Here is a 19147-nt window from a genome sequence, read left to right on the forward strand (position 1 = left end):
GCTTTCCTGTAGACAGAGTGGCTCATTGAACCATCATGTCTCCTTTTAATTAAGACATCCAAAAAGGGTAGTTTGCCATCTTTTTCGACCTCCATGGTAAATCTGATGGCTGGGTGTATGGAATTGATGTGGTCGCGGAATTGGTCTAGAGCAGGCTGGCCATGTGGCCAGATGACAAAGGTGTCATCCACGTACCTCTTCCATAAGGTCGGGCGTAGAGTGGCAGTCTGGATGCCATCAGTTTCAAAATTTTCCATGAATACGTTGGCTACACCCGGAGATAGGGGGGAAACCATTGGGGTGCCCTCAGTTTGTTTGTAGAAAGTTCAATTCCAGGTGAAGTATGTGTTGGTTAAGCAATGTCTCACAAGGGGGGGTACACCCACACACTGAAAAGATAGACGTCAACAAAGTCGTAATTAAGCGCAGTAACAGTTCCATTTCTGATGGTCTGAAATCCGTTTTAGCTAAAGGTCTAAACTTTGCTGTCACCCCGAGACACTTACCGGTTAATGATATCATTGCCCATGTCGACGTTGCACTCAAGGGCTTGAGTCCCATCGCTGCAGCCGTAGCAAGATCTGAAATCGCTGCAACCCTCAAAAACGCTAAGTTGCCACCCAGCAACATCAGCAAAGACGAACGTTTTGAATTATCTCAATTAAAAAGAAGGATGATATTGTCGTCCTCTCAGCCGACAAGGGCAATGCCACTGTCATCATGGACAAAACAGAATATAACAACAAAATTCAAGAACTACTCAACGATGGCAGCTATACAAAAATAAAAAGAGATCCCACCAACAGCCTGGTTACCAAAACGAACAAAATCATCTCTGATTCAACAGAAATAATTGATGAGACCAAACAGTTCTCGTTGAAACCCTCTGCTGCCAGACCACCAAGATGATATGGCCTTCCAAAGATACACAAAGAAGATACACCCCTTCGTCCCATCGTCTCTACTATCAACTCCCCCACCTATAAACTGGCACGTTTTCTTGCTGATATACTGCGACCTTTCACTGGAAAAACCACCTCTGCGGTACTAAATTCTACTCACCTGGTATCGACAATCAAAGGCATTTCCCTGTCCCCAGACGACCTGCTTGTCAGTTTTGATGTGGTGTCCTTGTTCACCAAAGTCCCAGTACCTGACACCATTGCTATCATTGAAGACCTGGTTCATCAAGGACTGCACACTGATGTACCCCCCTGGTGAGACATTGCTTAACCAACACATACTTCACCTGGAATGGAACTTTCTACAAACAAACTGAGGGCACCCCAATGGGATCCCCCCTATCTCCGGTTGTAGCCAACGTATTCATGGAAAAAATTGAAACTGACGCCATCCAGACTGCCACTCTACGCCCGACCTTATGGAAGAGGTACGTGGATGACACCTTTGTCATCTGGCCACATGGCCAGCCTGCTCTAGACAAATTCCGGGACCACATCAATTCCATACACCCAGCCATCAGATTTACCATGGAGGTCGAAAAAGATGGCAAAATACCCTTTTTGGAGGTCTTAATTAAAAGGAGACATGATGGTTCAATGAGCCACTCTGTCTACAGGAAAGCCACCCATACAGATGCTTACTTGAAACCGGATTCCACCACCATCCATCCCAGAAGAACTCCCTCATCAAGACTCTATACCATAGAGCCCAATGCATTTCCGACCAGGAACACATTACCAGTGAACTCAAGCACGTACACCAGGCTCTCAGGGCTAATGGTTACTAGGACTACACAATCCGCAAAGCCATCACTCCAGTCATGAAGAAGGATTCTCTTGTGGAGCCACTCAAAACCATCACCTTACCCTACATTGCAGGGGTCACTAAAAAGATCTCCAAAATCCTGAATAAACACAAGATCCAGGTCCGATTCAACACAATACATAAAATCCCTGATCTAGTTCCATCTGTAAAAGATGCTGGTCCAGACATACAGTACCCGGGCGTTTACAAACTAAAGTGCCTCTGTGGTAGTAGCTACATTGGAGAAACCAAACGACATATCTCGGACCGCATCCGTGAACATAAAGCAGACTTGAAACACGGTAGGACGAACTCTTCTGCCGTGACAGATCACTGTTATAATTCAGTGGGCTCACATGACATTGACTTCTCCAAAACGGAGGTTCTTTGCAAACCAACCGGCTACCATGAGAGATTCGTTCATGAGGCCATTCACATATACAAGCACAGAGACAATTTCAACCGAGAAGATGGATTCTGGCTTAGTAACCATTGGAAAGATGTTTTAAACCATTTCCGTTCTTAATTAATTGTATTTTACGATGACCTTCAGACCGCAGCTCTTTCACCAGCATTGATTCTTAATACCTCTCACACCACGGTTAATGGTATGGTTTACAACATGGAGTATAATAGCGCCTCGCAGCTGTCTCTCTCCCCCTCCTCTGTTCCGAGCTTGGATGAACTCGTCCGTCTGAACGGGGCCCGTAGCTATCCGTGTTGCTAAAGTTGAGGGTAAGAATCCACCCATTTTTTCGCCATATAGCATTGTGATATATAACGACTTATTGTTGGTAGCTTAGCTGATTGGAGAATATAGAGTTTATTGATAACATTAAGGTAATTTATATTTTAGTTTTTTATTGGTTCACTATATAGTATTCATTATACATTGTATTGTATACCCAGTTACTGTGAATAGCTCAGATGTGTAGACCTTGACTTCAACATAGCCATTTCTGTGACCAGTCACTAGCTAATCACTCAGTTATTTCAATGCTAAATTCGCCTAGTTATTTCAATGCTAAATTCTCCTGTTTGATTTGTACAAGGTGCCTCGGTGAATGTGTATGCTCTGACTTTAAACAAAGCTATTTCTGTGACCAGTTACAAGCTAATCACTCAGCTATTTCAATGCTAAATTCTATGCTAATTCCTTTGTCAAGGGGTGCCTCTGCAGATGTGTATGCTTTAACTTAGCTATTTCAATGCTAAATTCTATGCTAATTCCTTTGTCAAGGGTGCCTCTGCGGATGTGTATGCTTTAACTTTAACATAGCCATTTCTGTGACCAGTCACAAGCTAATCACTCGGCCATTTCAATGCTAAATTATATGCTAATTCCTTTGTCAAGGCGCTTTGTTTCTTCTGACACAGCTTAAAGGTCGTGATCTGAACGTGGCTTTTTTCACTCCAGCGCTGTCCTACCAGACAGTCTCGTCCCTTCACCTGATGAAGGCCGCTTGTGTTGTGGCCGAAACGTCGTGAGAATATTATTGTGTTATTTTATTTTATCAATTTATTATTTTGATCTCATTCTACGTGACTTTACCGAAAGAACCAAAGAAGATTAATCCTTGCAGTCACGAAAGCTTTAAATCGAAATTTAACCGCCTCTACGGGGAGGGATTGCACACATCCTTAAGATCATTCAACAGACTCCGGGATAAGAAGGCTCAACTAATCGAGTCTCTCACCTTTCTGAAGAGATGCCGCGACTCTAAGGTAATACCAACCGCATTTACACTAACCTCTGCTGTTGCAACTTCTCTCAATGCAAAACGAATTCTAGCTAGAACAATATTCACTCTTATCTCGGAAAAAATCAGACTAACACGCACCGAACTCGATCAGTTAGACAAGACACTCTACAAATCACACTTAACATTGACAGCAACAATGTCTACATCGGATTGGGAACATGTAGACAATATGACTACCTCTTCGGCTGCCACTATGTCGACCAAATGTAGGGACAATTTGATTTCCAAATTCAATCACCTCTCCAGCTAAAAATCGGACCCACACAACGAAAAGATAGACGTCAACAAAGTCGTAATTAATCGCAGTAACAGTTCCATTTCTGATGGTCTGATATCCGTTTTAGCTAAAGGTCTAAACTTTGCTGTCACACCGAGACACTTACCGGTTAATGATATCATTGCCCATGTCGACGTTGCACTCAAGGGCTTGAGTCCCATCGCTGCAGACGTAGCAAGATCTGAAATCGCTGCAACCCTCAAAAACGCTAAGTTGCCACCCAGCAACATCAGCAAAGACGAACGCTTTGAATTATCTCAATTAAAAAGAAGGATGATATTGTCGTCCTCTCAGCCGACAAGGGCAATGCCACTGTCATCATGGACAAAACAGAATATAACAACAAAATTCAAGAACTACTCAACGATGGCAGCTATACAAAAATAAAAAGAGATCCCACCAACAGCCTGGTTACCAAAACGAACAAAATCATCTCTGATTCAACAGCATTAATTGATGAGACCAAACAGTTCTCGTTGAAACCCTCTGCTGCCAGACCACCAAGATTATATGGCCTTCCAAAGATACACAGAGAAGATACACCCCTTCGTCCCATCATCTCTACTATCAACTCCCCCACCTATAAACTGGCACGTTTTCTTGCTGATATACTGCGACATTTCACTGGAAAAAACACCTCTGTGGTACTAAATTCTACTCACCTGGTATCGACAATCAAAGGCATTTCCCTGTCTCCAGACGACCTGCTTGTCAGTTTTGATGTGGTGTCCTTGTTCACCAAAGTCCCGGTACCTGACACCATCGCTATCATTGAAGACCTGGTTCATCAAGGACTGCACACTGATGTACCCCCCCTGGTGAGACATTGCGTAACCAACACATACTTCACCTGGAATGGAACTTTCTACAAACAAACTGAGGGCACCCCAATGGGCTCCCCCCTATCTCCAGTTATAGCCAACGTATTTATGGAAAATTTTGAAACTGACGCCATCCAGACTGCCACTCTACGCCCGACCTTATGGAAGAGGTACGTGGATGACACCTTTGTCATCTGGCCACATGGCCAGCCTGCTCTAGACCAATTCCGCGACCACATCAATTCCATACACCCAGCCATCAGATTTACCATGGAGGTCGAAAAAGATGGCAAACTACCCTTTTTGGATGTCGTAATTAAAAGGAGACATGATGGTTCAATGAGCCACTCTGTCTACAGGAAAGCCACCCATACAGATGCTCACTTGAAATCGGATTCCCACCACCATCCATCCCAGAAGAACTCCCTCATCAAGACTCTATACCATAGAGCCCAATGCATTTCCGACCAGGAACACATTACCATTGAACTCAAGCACGTACACCAGGCTCTCAGGGCTAATGGTTACTCCGACTACACAATCCGCAAAGCCATCACTCCAGTCATGAAGAAGGATTCTCTTGTGGAGCCACTCAAAACCATCACCTTACCCTACATTGCAGGGGTCACTAAAAAGATCTCCAAAATCCTGAATAAACACAAGATCCAGGTCCGATTCAACACAGTACATAAAATCCGTGATCTAGTTCCATCTGTAAAAGATGCTGTTCCAGACATACAGTACCCGGGCGTTTACAAACTAAAGTGCCTCTGTGGTAGTAGCTACATTGGAGAAACCAAACGACATATCTCGGACGGCATCCGTGAACATAAAGCAGACCTGCCGTGGCAGATCACTGTTATAATTCAGTGGGCTCACATGACATTGACTTCTCCAAGACGGAGGTTCTTTGCAAACCAACCGGCTACCATGAGAGATTCGTTCATGAGGCCATTCACATATACAAGCACAGAGACAATTTCAACCGAGAAGATGGATTCTGGCTTAGTAACCATTGGAAAGATGTTTCAAAACCATTTCCGTTCTAAATTAATTGTATTTTACGATGACCTTCAGACCGCAGCTCTTTCACCAGCATTGACTCTTAATACCTCTCACACCACGGTTAATGGTATGGTTTACAACATGGAGTATAATAGCGCCTTGCAGCTGCCTCTCTCCCCCTCCTCTGTTCCGACCTTGGATGAACTCGTCCGTCTGAACGGGGCCCGTAGCTATCCGTGTTGCTAAAGTTGAGGGTAAGAATCCACCCATTTTTTTGCCATATAGCATTGTGATATATAACGACTTATTGTTGGTAGCTTAGCTGATTGGAGAATATAGAGTTTATTGATAACATTAAGGTAATTTATATTTTAGTTTTTTATTGGTTCACTGTGTAGTATTCATTATACATTGTATTGTATACCCAGTTACTGTGAATAGCTCAGATGTGTAGACCTTGACTTCAACATAGCCATTTCTGTGACCAGTCACTAGCTAATCACTCAGTTATTTCAATGCTAAATTCGCCTAGTTATTTCAATGCTAAATTCTCCTGTTTGATTTGTACTAGGTGCCTCGGTGAATGTGTATGCTCTGACTTTAAACATAGCTATTTCTGTGACCAGTTACAAGCTAATCACTCAGCTATTTCAATGCTAAATTCTATGCTAATTCCTTTGTCAAGGGGTGCCTCTGCGGATGTGTATGCTTTAACTTAGCTATTTCAATGCTAAATTCTATGCTAAATCCTTTGTCAAGGGGTGCCTCTGCGGATGTGTATGCTTTAACTTTAACATAGCCATTTCTGTGACCAGTCACACGCTAATCACTCGGCCATTTCAATGCTAAATTATATGCTAATTCCTTTGTCAAGGCGCTTTGTTTCTTCTGACACAGCTTAAAGGTCGTGATCTGAACGTGGCTTTTTTCACTCCAGCGCTGTCCTACCAGACAGTCTCGTCCCTTCACCTGATGAAGGCCGCTTGTGTTGTGGCCGAAACGTCGTGAGAATATTATTGTGTTATTTTATTTTATCAATTTATTATTTTGATCTCATTCTACGTGACTTTACCGAAAGAACCAAAGAAGATGAATCCTTGCAGTCACGAAAGCTTTAAATCGAAATTTAACCGCCTCTACGGGGAGGGATTTCACACATCCTTAAGATCATTCAACAGACTCCGGGATAAGAAGGCTCAACTAATCGAGTCTCTCACCTTTCTGAAGAGATGCCGCGACTCTAAGGTAATACCAACCGCATTTACACTAACCTCTGCTGTTGCAACTTCTCTCAATGCAAAACGAATTCTAGCTGGAACTAGCGTCGCTCTTATCTCGGAAAAAATCAGACTTACACGCACCGAACTCGATCAGTTAGACAAGACACTCTACAAATCACACTTAACATTGACAGCAACAATGTCTACATCGGATTGGAAACATGTAGACAATATGACTACCTCTTCGGCTGCCACTATGTCGACCAAATGTAGGGACAATTTGATTTCCAAATTCAATCACCTCTCCAGCTAAAAATCGGACCCACACACCGAAAAGATAGACGTCAACAAAGTCGTAATTAATCGCAGTAACAGTTCCATTTCTGATGGTCTGAAATCCGTTTTAGCTAAAGGTCTAAACTTTGCTGTCACACCGAGACACTTACCGGTTAATTATATCATTGCCCATGTCGACATTGCAATCAAGGGCTTGAGTCCCATCGCTGCAGACGTAGCAAGATCTGAAATCGCTGCAACCCTCAAACGCGCTAAGTTGCCACCCAGCAACATCAGCAAAGACGAACGTTTTGAATTATCTCAATTAAAAAAGAGGGATGATATTGTCGTCCTCTCAGCCGACAAGGGCAATGTCACTGTCATCATGGACAAAACAGAATATAACAACAAAATTCAAGAACTACTCAACGATGGCAGCTATACAAAAATAAAAAGAGATCCCACCAACAGCCTGGTTACCAAAACGAACAAAATCATCTCTGATTCAACAGCATTAATTGATGAGACCAAACAGTTCTCGTTGAAACCCTCTGCTGCCAGACCACCAAGATTATGTGGCCTTCCAAAGATACACAGAGAAGATACACCCCTTCGTCCCATCGTCTCTACTATCAACTCCCCCACCTATAAACTGGCACGTTTTCTTGCTGATATACTGCGACATTTCACTGGAAAAAAACACCTCTGTGGTACTAAATTCTACTCACCTGGTATCGACAATCAAAGGCATTTCCCTGTCTCCAGACGACCTGCTTGTCAGTTTTGATGTGGTGTCCTTGTTCACCAAAGTCCCGGTACCTGACACCATCGCTATCATTGAAGACCTGGTTCATCAAGGACTGCACACTGATGTACCCCCCCTGGTGAGACATTGAGTAACCAACACATACTTCACCTGGAATGGAACTTTCTACAAACAAACTGAGGGCACCCCAATGGGCTCCCCCCTATCTCCAGTTGTAGCCAACGTATTCATGGAAAATTTTGAAACTGACGCCATCCAGACTGCCACTCTACGCCCGACCTTATGGAAGAGGTACGTGGATGACACCTTTGTCATCTGGCCACATGGCCAGCCTGCTCTAGACCAATTCCGCGACCACATCAATTCCATACACCCAGCCATCAGATTTACCATGGAGGTCGAAAAAGATGGCAAACTACCCTTTTTGGATGTCGTAATTAAAAGGAGACATGATGGTTCAATGAGCCACTCTGTCTACAGGAAAGCCACCCATACAAATGCTCACTTGAAACTGGATTCCCACCACCATCCATCCCAGAAGAACTCCCTCATCAAGACTCTATACCATAGAGCCCAATGCATTTCCGACCAGGAACACATTACCAGTGAACTCAAGCACGTACACCAGGCTCTCAGGGCTAATGGTTACTCCGACTACACAATCCGCAAAGCCATCACTCCAGTCATGAAGAAGGATTCTCTTGTGGAGCCACTCAAAACCATCACCTTACCCTACATTGCAGGAGTCACTAAAAAGATCTCCAAAATCCTGAATAAACACAAGATCCAGGTCCGATTCAACACAGTACATAAAATCCGTGATCTAGTTCCATCTGTAAAAGATGCTGTTCCAGACATACAGTACCCGGGCGTTTACAAACTAAAGTGCCTCTGTGGTAGTAGCTACATTGGAGAAACCAAACGACATATCTCGGACGGCATCCGTGAACATAAAGCAGACCTGCCGTGGCAGATCACTGTTATAATTCAGTGGGCTCACATGACATTGACTTCTCCAAGACGGAGGTTCTTTGCAAACCAACCGGCTACCATGAGAGATTCGTTCATGAGGCCATTCACATATACAAGCACAGAGACAATTTCAACCGAGAAGATGGATTCTGGCTTAGTAACCATTGGAAAGATGTTTTAAACCATTTCCGTTCTTAATTAATTGTATTTTACAATGACCTTCAGACCGCAGCTCTTTCACCAGCATTGACTCTTAATACCTCTCACACCACGGTTAATGGTATGGTTTACAACATGGAGTATAATAGCGCCTTGCAGCTGCCTCTCTCCCCCTCCTCTGTTCCGACCTTGGATGAACTCGTCCGTCTGAACGGGGCCCGTAGCTATCCGTGTTGCTAAAGTTGAGGGTAAGAATCCACCCATTTTTTTGCCATATAGCATTGTGATATATAACGACTTATTGTTGGTAGCTTAGCTGATTGTAGAATATAGAGTTTATTGATAACATTAAGGTAATTAATATTTTTGTTTTTTATTGGTTCACTATGTAGTATTCATTATACATTGTATTGTATACCCAGTTACTGTGAATAGCTCAGATGTGTAGACCTTGACTTCAACATAGCCATTTCTGTGACCAGTCACTAGCTAATCACTCAGTTATTTCAATGCTAAATTCGCCTAGTTATTTCAATGCTAAATTCTCCTGTTTGATTTGTACTAGGTGCCTCGGTGAATGTGTATGCTCTGACTTTAAACATAGCTATTTCTGTGACCAGTTACAAGCTAATCACTCAGCTATTCCAATGCTAAATTCTATGCTAATTCCTTTGTCAAGGGGTGCCTCTGCGGATGTGTATGCTTTAACTTAGCTATTTCAATGCTAAATTCTATGCTAAATCCTTTGTCAAGGGGTGCCTCTGCGGATGTGTATGCTTTAACTTTAACATAGCCATTTCTGTGACCAGTCACAAGCTAATCACTCGGCCATTTCAATGCTAAATTATATGCTAATTCCTTTGTCAAGGCGCTTTGTTTCTTCTGACACAGCTTAAAGGTCGTGATCTGAACGTGGCTTTTTTTCACTCCAGCGCTGTCCTACCAGACAGTCTCGTCCCTTCACCTGATGAAGGCCGCTTGTGTTGTGGCCGAAACGTCGTGAGAATATTATTGTGTTATTTTATTTTATCAATTTATTATTTTATTCTCATTCTACGTGACTTTACCGAAAGAACCAAAGAAGACAAAGCGGACTTTCAAACTCCAATCCAACCGCTCCCCACCACCCCACTCTTCCACACCCCCCCCCCCCGCTCCCCCCAACCCACAACCAACCCCACCGACACCCTCCCGCTCACCCGCAGCGGGGTCCCGCGTGCCGAAGCGCAGCGCGTAGCGCAGCGCGTGGTGGTTGTTCCACACGTAGAGGGCGCGGTCGCGCGCGTTGTACTGCACCGACGTGATGAACCGGAACGGGTTGGGGAACGGGACGGAGACGCGAGCGTCCCGCCGCGAGTCGGTGTCGTACACATAGTCGATGCGGTCGCTCGTCCCCCCTCCTTCTCCTCCTCCTCCAGCGGCGTCCGCCCCTCCGTCGCCGTCGTCCTCGTAAGTCGAGCGCAGGACGTGGAGGACGCCGCACGCCATGAAGGCGTCGGAGGCCAAGCGCTTGACGTAGGCCGTCTCGAAGGAGGCCTCGACGCGCATCGCGCGCGGATTTAAGCGGCTCACCACCATGCGCCCGTGGTTCTGCTCCGTGGCGTAGATGACCCAGAGGCCGCGCTCGTCGGCCGCCAGGTCGATGTCGGACTTGCCGCCCCAGCGGTAGGGCGAAGTGTCGTAGTAGTTGGCGTTGGGGATGAACGCCTCGCCGCCCTTGACGCGCGTGCGCAGGTCGAACTTGACGACGCTGCGCGTTCGCTCCTGCGACGGTGCGCAGCGTGGGTGGCAGGGAGAGGTTAAGTGAGTGAGTGAGTGTGTGGTGAGGTGAGTGAGTGTGGTGTGTGTGTGGTGGAGAGGTGAGTGTGGGTGTAAGAGGTGAGTGAGTGTGTGTGTGGTGGAGAGGTGAGTGAGTGAGTGTGAGTGTGAGAGGTGAGTGAGTGAGTGTGTGGTGAGGTGGGTGAGTGTGAGTGTGAGAGGTGAGTCAGTGTGTGTGTGGTGGAGAGGTGGGTGAGTGTGGTGGAGAGGTGAGTGTGTGTGTGTGTGGTGGAGAGGTGGGTGAGTGTGTGGTGGAGAGGTAAGTGAGTGTGGGTGTGAGAGGTGAGTGTGTGTGTGTGTGGTGGAGAGGTGGGTGAGTGTGTGGTGGAGAGGTAAGTGAGTGTGAGTGTGAGAGGTGAGTGAGTGTGTGTGTGGTGGAGAGGTGAGTGAGTGTGGGTGTGAGAGGTGAGTGTGTGTGTGGTGGAGAGGTGAGTGAGTGTGTGTGTGGTGGAGAGGTGAGTGAGTGTGGGTGTGAGAGGTGAGTGAGTGTGTGTGTGGTGGAGAGGTGGGTGAGTGTGTGTGTGGTGGAGAGGTGGGTGAGTGTGTGTGGGTGGGGAGAGGTGAGTGTGTGTGTGGTGGAGAGGTGGGTGAGTGTGGGTGTGAGAGGTGAGTGTGTGTGTGTGGTGAGGTGAGTGTGAGTGTAAGAGGTGAGTGAGTGTGTGTGTGGTGGAGAGGTGGGTGAGGGTGGTGGAGAGGTGAGTGTGTGTGTGTGGTGGAGAGGTGGGTGAGTGTGTGGTGGAGAGGTAAGTGAGTGTGGGTGTGAGAGGTGAGTGTGTGTGTGGTGGAGAGGCGAGTGAGTGTGGGTGTGAGAGGTGAGTGTGTGTGTGGTGGAGAGGTGAGTGAGTGTGTGTGTGGTGGAGAGGTGAGTGAGTGTGGGTGTGAGGGGTGAGTGAGTGTGTGTGTGGTGGAGAGGTGGGTGAGTGTGAGTGTGTGTGTGGTGGAGAGGTGGGTGAGTGTGTGTGGGTGGGGAGAGGTGAGTGTGTGTGTGGTGGAGAGGTGGGTGAGTGTGGGTGTGAGAGGTGAGTGTGTGTGTGTGGTGAGGTGAGTGTAAGAGGTGAGTGAGTGTGTGTGTGGTGGAGAGGTGGGTGAGTGTGAGTGTGTGTGTGGTGGAGAGTAGGGTGAGTGTGTGTGGGTGTGAGAGGTGAGTGTGTGTGTGTGGTGGAGAGGTGAGTGAGTGTGGGTGTGAGAAGTGAGTGTGTGTGGTGGAGAGGTGGGTGAGTGTTGGTGTGAGAGGTGAGTGTGTGTGTGTGGTGAGTGTGAGTGTGAGAGGTGGGTGAGTGTGGGTGTGAGAGGTGAGTGAGTGAGTGTGTGGGGAGAGGTGAGTGAGTGTGGGTGTGAGAGGTGAGTGAGCGTGTGTGGGGAGAGGTGAGTGAGTGTGGGTGTGAGAGGTGAGTGTGGGTGTGTGTGGTGGAGAGGTGGGTGAGTGTGGGTGTGAGGGGTGAGTGAGTGAGTGTGTGGTGGAGAGGTGAGTGAGTGTGGGTGTGAGAGGTGAGTGAGTGCGTGTATGTGTGTAGGGAGAGGTGAGTGAGTGTGGATGTGTGTGGGGAGAGGTGGGTGAGTGTGTGGGAAGAGGTGAGTGAGTGCGTGAGGGAGAGGGAGGGAGGGAGAGGGGGTGGGGAGAGGGAAGGTGAGAGTGAGAGGGGGGGGGTTAGTGAGTGTGTGTGTGGTGGAGAGGTGAGTGTGGGTGTGACAGGTGAGTGAGTGAGTGTGTGGGGAGAGGTGGGTGTGTGGGGAGAGGTGAGTGAGTGTGTGAGGGAGAGGGGGTGGGGAGAGGAAAGGTGAGCGTGAGAGGAGAGTGTGAGTGTGTGTGCGTGTATGAGTGGGTGAAGGCGTGAGCATGAAAGATCCGGGCGTGGTGGTGGTGGTGTGGGCCACACCAGCCCCTCGTACGCTGCGCCTGCCCATCATAGGTGCTGCTCGCTAACAGCGCTTGCCCCAACAGTCTGTTGAAGGCTCTACAGGGGATCTTGGTCTTTGATGAGCACAAGTGAAGTGCGTGGGGGCGCTCCTCACAGTGTGTGAGGGAGAGCGGAGGTGAAGGTACAAAGGTGTTTGAGTGCGAGTGTCTGAGTGTGTGTGTGTATGTATGTGTGTGCGTGTGTGTGGGAGCGGTAGTGTAGCGGTTAGCGCTACGCTGCGCTACGAACCCGGTGACCCGGGTTCGATTCCCGCTCACGGCCAACACCATCAGTGACGATTATCTGAACCGGTCCTGGGCCTCCCCTAGGTCGACTCAGCCTCAAATGAGTACCTGGTGCGGTGGATAAAAACATTGCCACTGGGGACACAAAGGCGGTCGGGCGTGGTGCTGGCCACCCACCCCCTCGTGTACCGTTCAGACCTTCATAGGTGCTCGCTAACAGCACTTGCCCCTACAGTCTGTTAAGGCTATATGGGGGATCTTTATCTTTGTGTGTGTATGGCTGCTTTGGGTACGCGGTCCAGACCTCCCCAGAGACCCTGGCTGACAGAGGAGGTGTTCAGGATGGTTGAGAAAAAGCGACAGGCCCACGCTCATCGGCTACAGCATCCCACGTCGGAGAATGAGGAGGCTTACCGCAGTCTTCGCTCGGAGGTTCGGAGAGCCGTGAGGCGCTGCAAGGATGGGTGGTGGTCGCGGGTTGCTGAGGAGATGGAGTCTGCCTCAATGGCCCGCGATCACAAATCTCTATTTAACTCCATCAAAAAAGTAACCTGCAGCGCCACACCTATTACCATCATTAGGGGAAAAAACGGTGATCCGATCTCCAACCCCCAGGAACAGGTTTGCAGATTTGCTTAGCATTTCTGTGAGGTCCTGGGGGAGGGGGAATCCCTCAGCCTGGAAAACATCATGGGACAAAGTGGAGATGACCCTGCTGAGGCTGTGGTGCCTCAAATATTGGAGGAAAAAGTCACCCCCTGTGAGTGGCTGGCTGAGGTGCCATCTGTTGAGGAAGTACTGAAGGCGATCCAGAGCCTGAGACCACGAAAGGCACCGGGCAGAAATGATCTCCCAAACGAAATGCTGAGGGAGGGTGGCGTTTGTGCACAGACTGCCCTACATGACATCATAACAACAGTCTGGACCACTGGATGGGTTCTGCAGGATTGGAAGCATGCCCTGGTGGTCCCCCTCTTTAAGAAGGGGGACCGCACAGACTGTAACAACTACAGGGGAATCTCAAGGATTATTCAACATCGCCTTGCTAGGCACACTGAGGAGAGGGTGGCGGAGCTCCAATGCGGTTTCAGGAAAGGGCGGTCCTGAACAGATGCCATATTTTCTGCCCGTGTGCTACAGCAGAAGTGTAGGGAATTCCAACAAGACCTACATCTCTGCTCCATTGACCTGGTCAAGGCCTATGATACCATCAGTAGGCCTGGGCTCTGGGTTGTTCTTCGTATTTTCGGAATCCCTGAGCCTCTGCTCATGATCATGATGGTGAGCGGGCCCGGGTAAAACTACGTGGCCGGGAGTCAGAGCCATTCCCTGTACACCTTGAGGTGCGACATTATTTAACATCTATTTCGACCACGTAGTTCGTGAAACCTTCAGTAGCTGTACCCGAGGAATTTCCATCTGGTACAGGTAGAATGGGAGGCTGATCGATGCCCGGGTGCGGTCAAGGGATGGCTCCCTATTGGTCAACCACGTTATGTATGCCGACGACCTGGTAATAGCAGCTCACTCAGAGGAGAAATTGGAGGCGCTGCTGCTGAAACTTGAGTGTGCCACGAAGAGGTGGGGCCTTACCATCAGCCCCACCAAAACTAAGCACCTGCCTGGGTATTTTGTACCATCGGACACTCCACCCCCACAACTCCCAATCGGTGATGGGGCAGTTGTGGAGAGAGTGGAGAGTTTCCCATACCTGGGCAGTGTGCTCATGACCGGCTCCGGTTTAACAGCAGAGGTCTCACTCCGAATCAGTCGAGCGGCATCATCTTTTCATCGTTGCATAAAGCTGTGTGGAAGCTACCTGGTCTGTCACTCCGCAAGAAGCTTCGGGTCTTCTCGGCCACAGTCATGCCCTTCCTTCTCTATGCTTGCGAAACGTGGAACCCCCTAATGGAACATCTTCGCCGGTTAGAAACATTTAGGCTAGCCTGCCTACGATCCATCCTGGGTTTAACCAGGCTGGATTGTGTGAGGAGCTCACAAATCCTCGAAAGATCTGGACAAAGTCCCATCGGTGAGCTCCTCCGGCAGGCAAGGCTGTGTTGGCTGGGCCATATAGCCCGCATGCCCAATCACCGCATGCCCAAATAGCTTTTGTTCGGCCGGATCGAGGTGGCTAAACGGGTGCGGCACGGGCTAGAGAAGAGATGGAGTGACGTGGTACAGGAGGACGTGGAGCTGGGTGGACTTGCCGATGACTGGTACCAGCGGTGTCAAGATCGGCCTCTGTGGAGGAGGCTCGTGAAGGACGCTACTGGGCAGTTGTAGGCAGTCGCCCTCCAACAACAGCAGAGGGTTGAGGAGCGACGCTCACAACAACGAGCGGAGCGCCGGGTGGCTAAAACACAGCAAGTTGGCACAGTAGGGGGCACAGGTGGTGCATCAGCCGGTCATCTCGGTCATCTCAGTCAGTCGACCCATGGCACCTGGGTCTGCCCCCGTGACCTCCTGCCAGCGGGCATTCGACACTTCACGTGGCCTCAAGGTGCACATGGCCTGGCACAAGCGTCGTGGTGACGTCACCGCCACTTAGTGGCGAAAGGCGGTTGTTGTTGTTGTATATACAGCTCACAACTGGAGGGCTCTCGCTCCCCAGTTAATTCATTCAGCAACTGCAATGTTTACTGGAGTTCTGAGCTCAGTCTATAAACTATAAAACTATTAACTATTTGTATTTTACAGGTCAGGACCACTGAGCCGGGATAGCTATTTTTCAGAAGCGACCTGGGCACTAAATGATGGCCCTCTGGCAAAAGCTCCCTCCCCACCGCCGTCCTATACTTCGGGTAATGAACACGATTAATAATTCAACACATTTGGTATTCGCGCCAATCTGAGAACCGCAGGGGCCATCACGAATGAAGGCGCCATTTCACAGACGGGTATATACGCTGCCAGTAGGGGGAAGGGGCGACGTTGCCAAGTGGTTTCACCCACGGCCTCTTGTATACCAGGCGAGGTAGTGAACATCTCTCCACCGCGCCGCCCCTACGGCCCCTATCGTCATCATCATCATCATCACGGCTCTGTCGTACCAGGCAAGGTCCACCAAGCCATACAGCTCTTTTCCAGAAGCGAGCTGGCCACACAAAATGACAGCTCAACCAAGCGGCTTCTCACGTGGCAAAGTAATAGCGGCCAATTACTCTAAAAGCGTGTGGATTCTAAACGAGGTAGTTAACATCTCTCCACCGGGGCGCCCCGACCGCCCCTACCGCCATCTGCCGTCCATCATCCCACTGGTGCTCACGCGGAAACCCCCCCCCGGCGCCGGGCACCGACCCTGTTGAAGAACACAGCTCCGTCGTACACCACGAAGCCCGTGCCGTCGACGCGGTGCGGCAGCTTGTAGTTGGTGAGCGGTCGCCTGGCCAGGATGTCCTGGAGGGAGGCGTACTCCACGAGTCTGTCGGTGTGGAACGGTGTCCACGGCATGACGTACACCTTGTCGGTGGCCTGCAGCGAGTCGCGGCACCACGAGCCGGCCTGCTGCTTCGCCTCCAGGAGGTGCGAGGCCTCGCCAATGAGGACGCTGCCCGGGCACGGGAAGACTGCCCAGGGAAAACGAGGGACAGACGAATGAACGAACGGTCGGGTCAGGGATTCGCGGCTGCTCCCTAAGTTGATATTCTATCAACTGAAAACGTTTTTTTTATTCTTGGTTCTTTCGGTAAAGTCACCACCACGTAGAAAGGAAACAATAAAATAATAAAAATATAAAACAATTAAATTCTCACGACGTTTCGACTGCAACACAAGCAATCATCATCAGGTGTGAAAACCACAGCAAGAAAATTTGAAAAAAAATAACTGCCACTTTTTTCAAATTTTCTTGCTGTGGTTTTCACACCTGATGATGATTGCTTCTTGTGTTGCAGTCGAAACGTCGTGAGAAGTTTATTGTTTTATATTTTTTTTATTTTATTGTTTCCCTTCTATGTGGTGACTTTACCGAAAGAACCAAGAATATGAATCCCTGCAGTCACGAAAGCTTTAAATAAAAATTTTTAAACTTTTTTTTAATATTTGAGCAGGTAAGGCCCACTGAGCCACGAAACTCTTTCGCCGAAGCAACTTGGCCACACAAATGACAGATCAACGAAAGTTTCTTATCATGTGGAAATGCACAGCAGTGTCCAAATACTCGCAATGCGTGACGTTGATTCTAGAACGTGACGTTGATTCTAGAACTCCACATGACCACAGGGTTAACGTGCAAGCTTCCAAGTATACAAGCCTCAGGGTTGGGATCGAACCCACGACCTCCTGTATACCAGGCGAGGAAGTTGACACCCCGCCACCGTTTGCATGCGTGTACTGATGGGCGTATGTTAACATGGGTGCCGTCTGCATCGCAGCAGAGCCTGATGAAGCTGAATGTCCACAGGGAACGATCGCGTTTCTTAAACATGCACATGTGGCATGTGCATCGGGAGCTTAGCGTGTGGCATACATCGACTGATTCATCGTCGCACGTCGGTTACAGTGAGGGAAAAAAAAGCATTTGATCCCCTGTTGATTTTGTATGTTTGACCACTGACAAAGAAATTATCAGTCTATAATTTTAATGGTAGGTTTATTTGAACAGTGGGAGACAGAATAACAACAAAATCCGGAAAAAAACGCATGTCAAAAATGTTATAAATTGATTTGCATTTTAATGAGGGAAATAAGTATTTGACCCCCTCTCAATCAGAAAGATTTCTGGCTCCCAGGTGTCTTTTATACAGGTAACGAGCAGAGATTAGGAGCACACTCTTAAAGGGAGTGCTCCTAATCTCAGCTTGTTACCTGTATAAAAGACACCTGTCCTCAGAAGCAATCAATCAATCAGATTCCAAACTCTCCACCATGGCCAAGACCAAAGAGCTCTCCAAGGATGTCAGGGACAAGATTGTAGACCTACACAAGGCTGGAATGGGCTACAAGACCATTGCCAAGCAACTTGGTGAGAAGGTGACAAAAGTTGGTGCGATTATTCGCAAATGGAAGAAACACAAAAGAACTGTCAATCTCCCTCGGTCTGGGGCTCCGTGCAAGATATCACCTCGTGGAGTTGCAATGATCATGAGAACGGTGAGGAATCAGCCCAGAACTACACGGGAGGATATAGTAATAGGTTTTACCCTTTTTAACTGGCATCAATGATCTCAAGGCAGCTGGGACCATAGTCACCAAGAAAACAATTGGTAACACACTATGCCGGGAAGGACTAAAATCTTGCAGCGCCCGCAAGGTCCCCCTGCTCAAGAAAGCAGATATACATGCCCGTGTGAAGTTTGCCAATGAACATCTGAATGATTCAGAGGACAACTGTGTGAAAGTGTTGTGGTCAGATGAGACCAAAATGGAGCTCTTTGGAATAAACTCAACTCGCCGTGTTTGGAGGAGGAGGAATGCTGCCTATGACCCCAAGAACACCATCCCCACTGTCAAACATGGATGTGGAAACATTATGCTTTGGGGGTGTTTTTCTGCTAAGGGGACAGGACAACTTCACCGCATCAATGGGACAATGGACGGGGCCATGTACCGTCAAATCTTGGGTGAGAACCTCCTTCCCTCAGCCAGGGCATTGAAAATGGGTCGTGGATGGGAATTCCAGCATGCCAATGACCCAAAACACACGGCCAAGGCAACAAAGGAGTGGCTCAAGAAGTTTCCAGACCTTAATTCCATAGAAAATCTGTGGAGGGAGCTGAAGGTTCGAGTTGCCAAACGTCAGCCTCGAAACCTTAATGACTTGGAGAAGATCTGCAAAGAGGAGTGGGACAAAATCCCTCCTGAGATGTGTGCAAACCTGGTGGCCAACTACAAGAAACGTCTGACCTCTGTGATTGCCAACAACGGTTTTGCCACCAAGTACTAAGTCATGTTTTGCAGAGGGGTCAAATACTCATTTCCCTCGTAAAAATGCAAATCAATTTATAACATTTTTGACATGCGTTTTTCCGGATTTTATTGTTGTTATTCTGTCTCTCACTATTCAAATAAACCTATCATTAAAATTATAGACTGATCATTTCTTTGTCAGTGGGCAAACGTACAAAATCTGCAGAGGATCAAATACTTTTTTTTCCCTCACTGTAAATACTCGGGTGAAATAAAACCCGTCGTGGACACAGGCAATTCAGCTGTTGCA

General features: G+C 48.0%; 1 protein-coding gene across 3 annotated transcripts in view; it reads right to left on the reverse strand.

Annotated features, from left to right (window-relative positions):
- The window catches only part of LOC142920232 (uncharacterized), a 48401-nt gene that overhangs the window by 26595 nt on the left and 2659 nt on the right, over positions 1 to 19147 (reverse strand). For all 3 annotated transcript variants that reach the window (XM_076062725.1, XM_076062723.1, XM_076062724.1), the window contains exons 2-3: positions 16288 to 16556; positions 10226 to 10790 (exon numbers count right to left, since the gene is read on the reverse strand). In XM_076062725.1, coding sequence (XP_075918840.1) covers positions 10226 to 10790; positions 16288 to 16556 — 834 coding nt within the window. The remainder of the gene's footprint in view (positions 1 to 10225; positions 10791 to 16287; positions 16557 to 19147) is intronic.

The sequence above is a fragment of the Petromyzon marinus genome, unplaced genomic scaffold, assembly GCF_048934315.1.
Source record: "Petromyzon marinus isolate PM22_M1 ecotype Great Lakes invasive population unplaced genomic scaffold, UKy_Petmar_22M1.pri1.0 PM_G_Scaffold_7, whole genome shotgun sequence".
Classification (NCBI taxonomy): domain Eukaryota; kingdom Metazoa; phylum Chordata; class Hyperoartia; order Petromyzontiformes; family Petromyzontidae; genus Petromyzon; species Petromyzon marinus.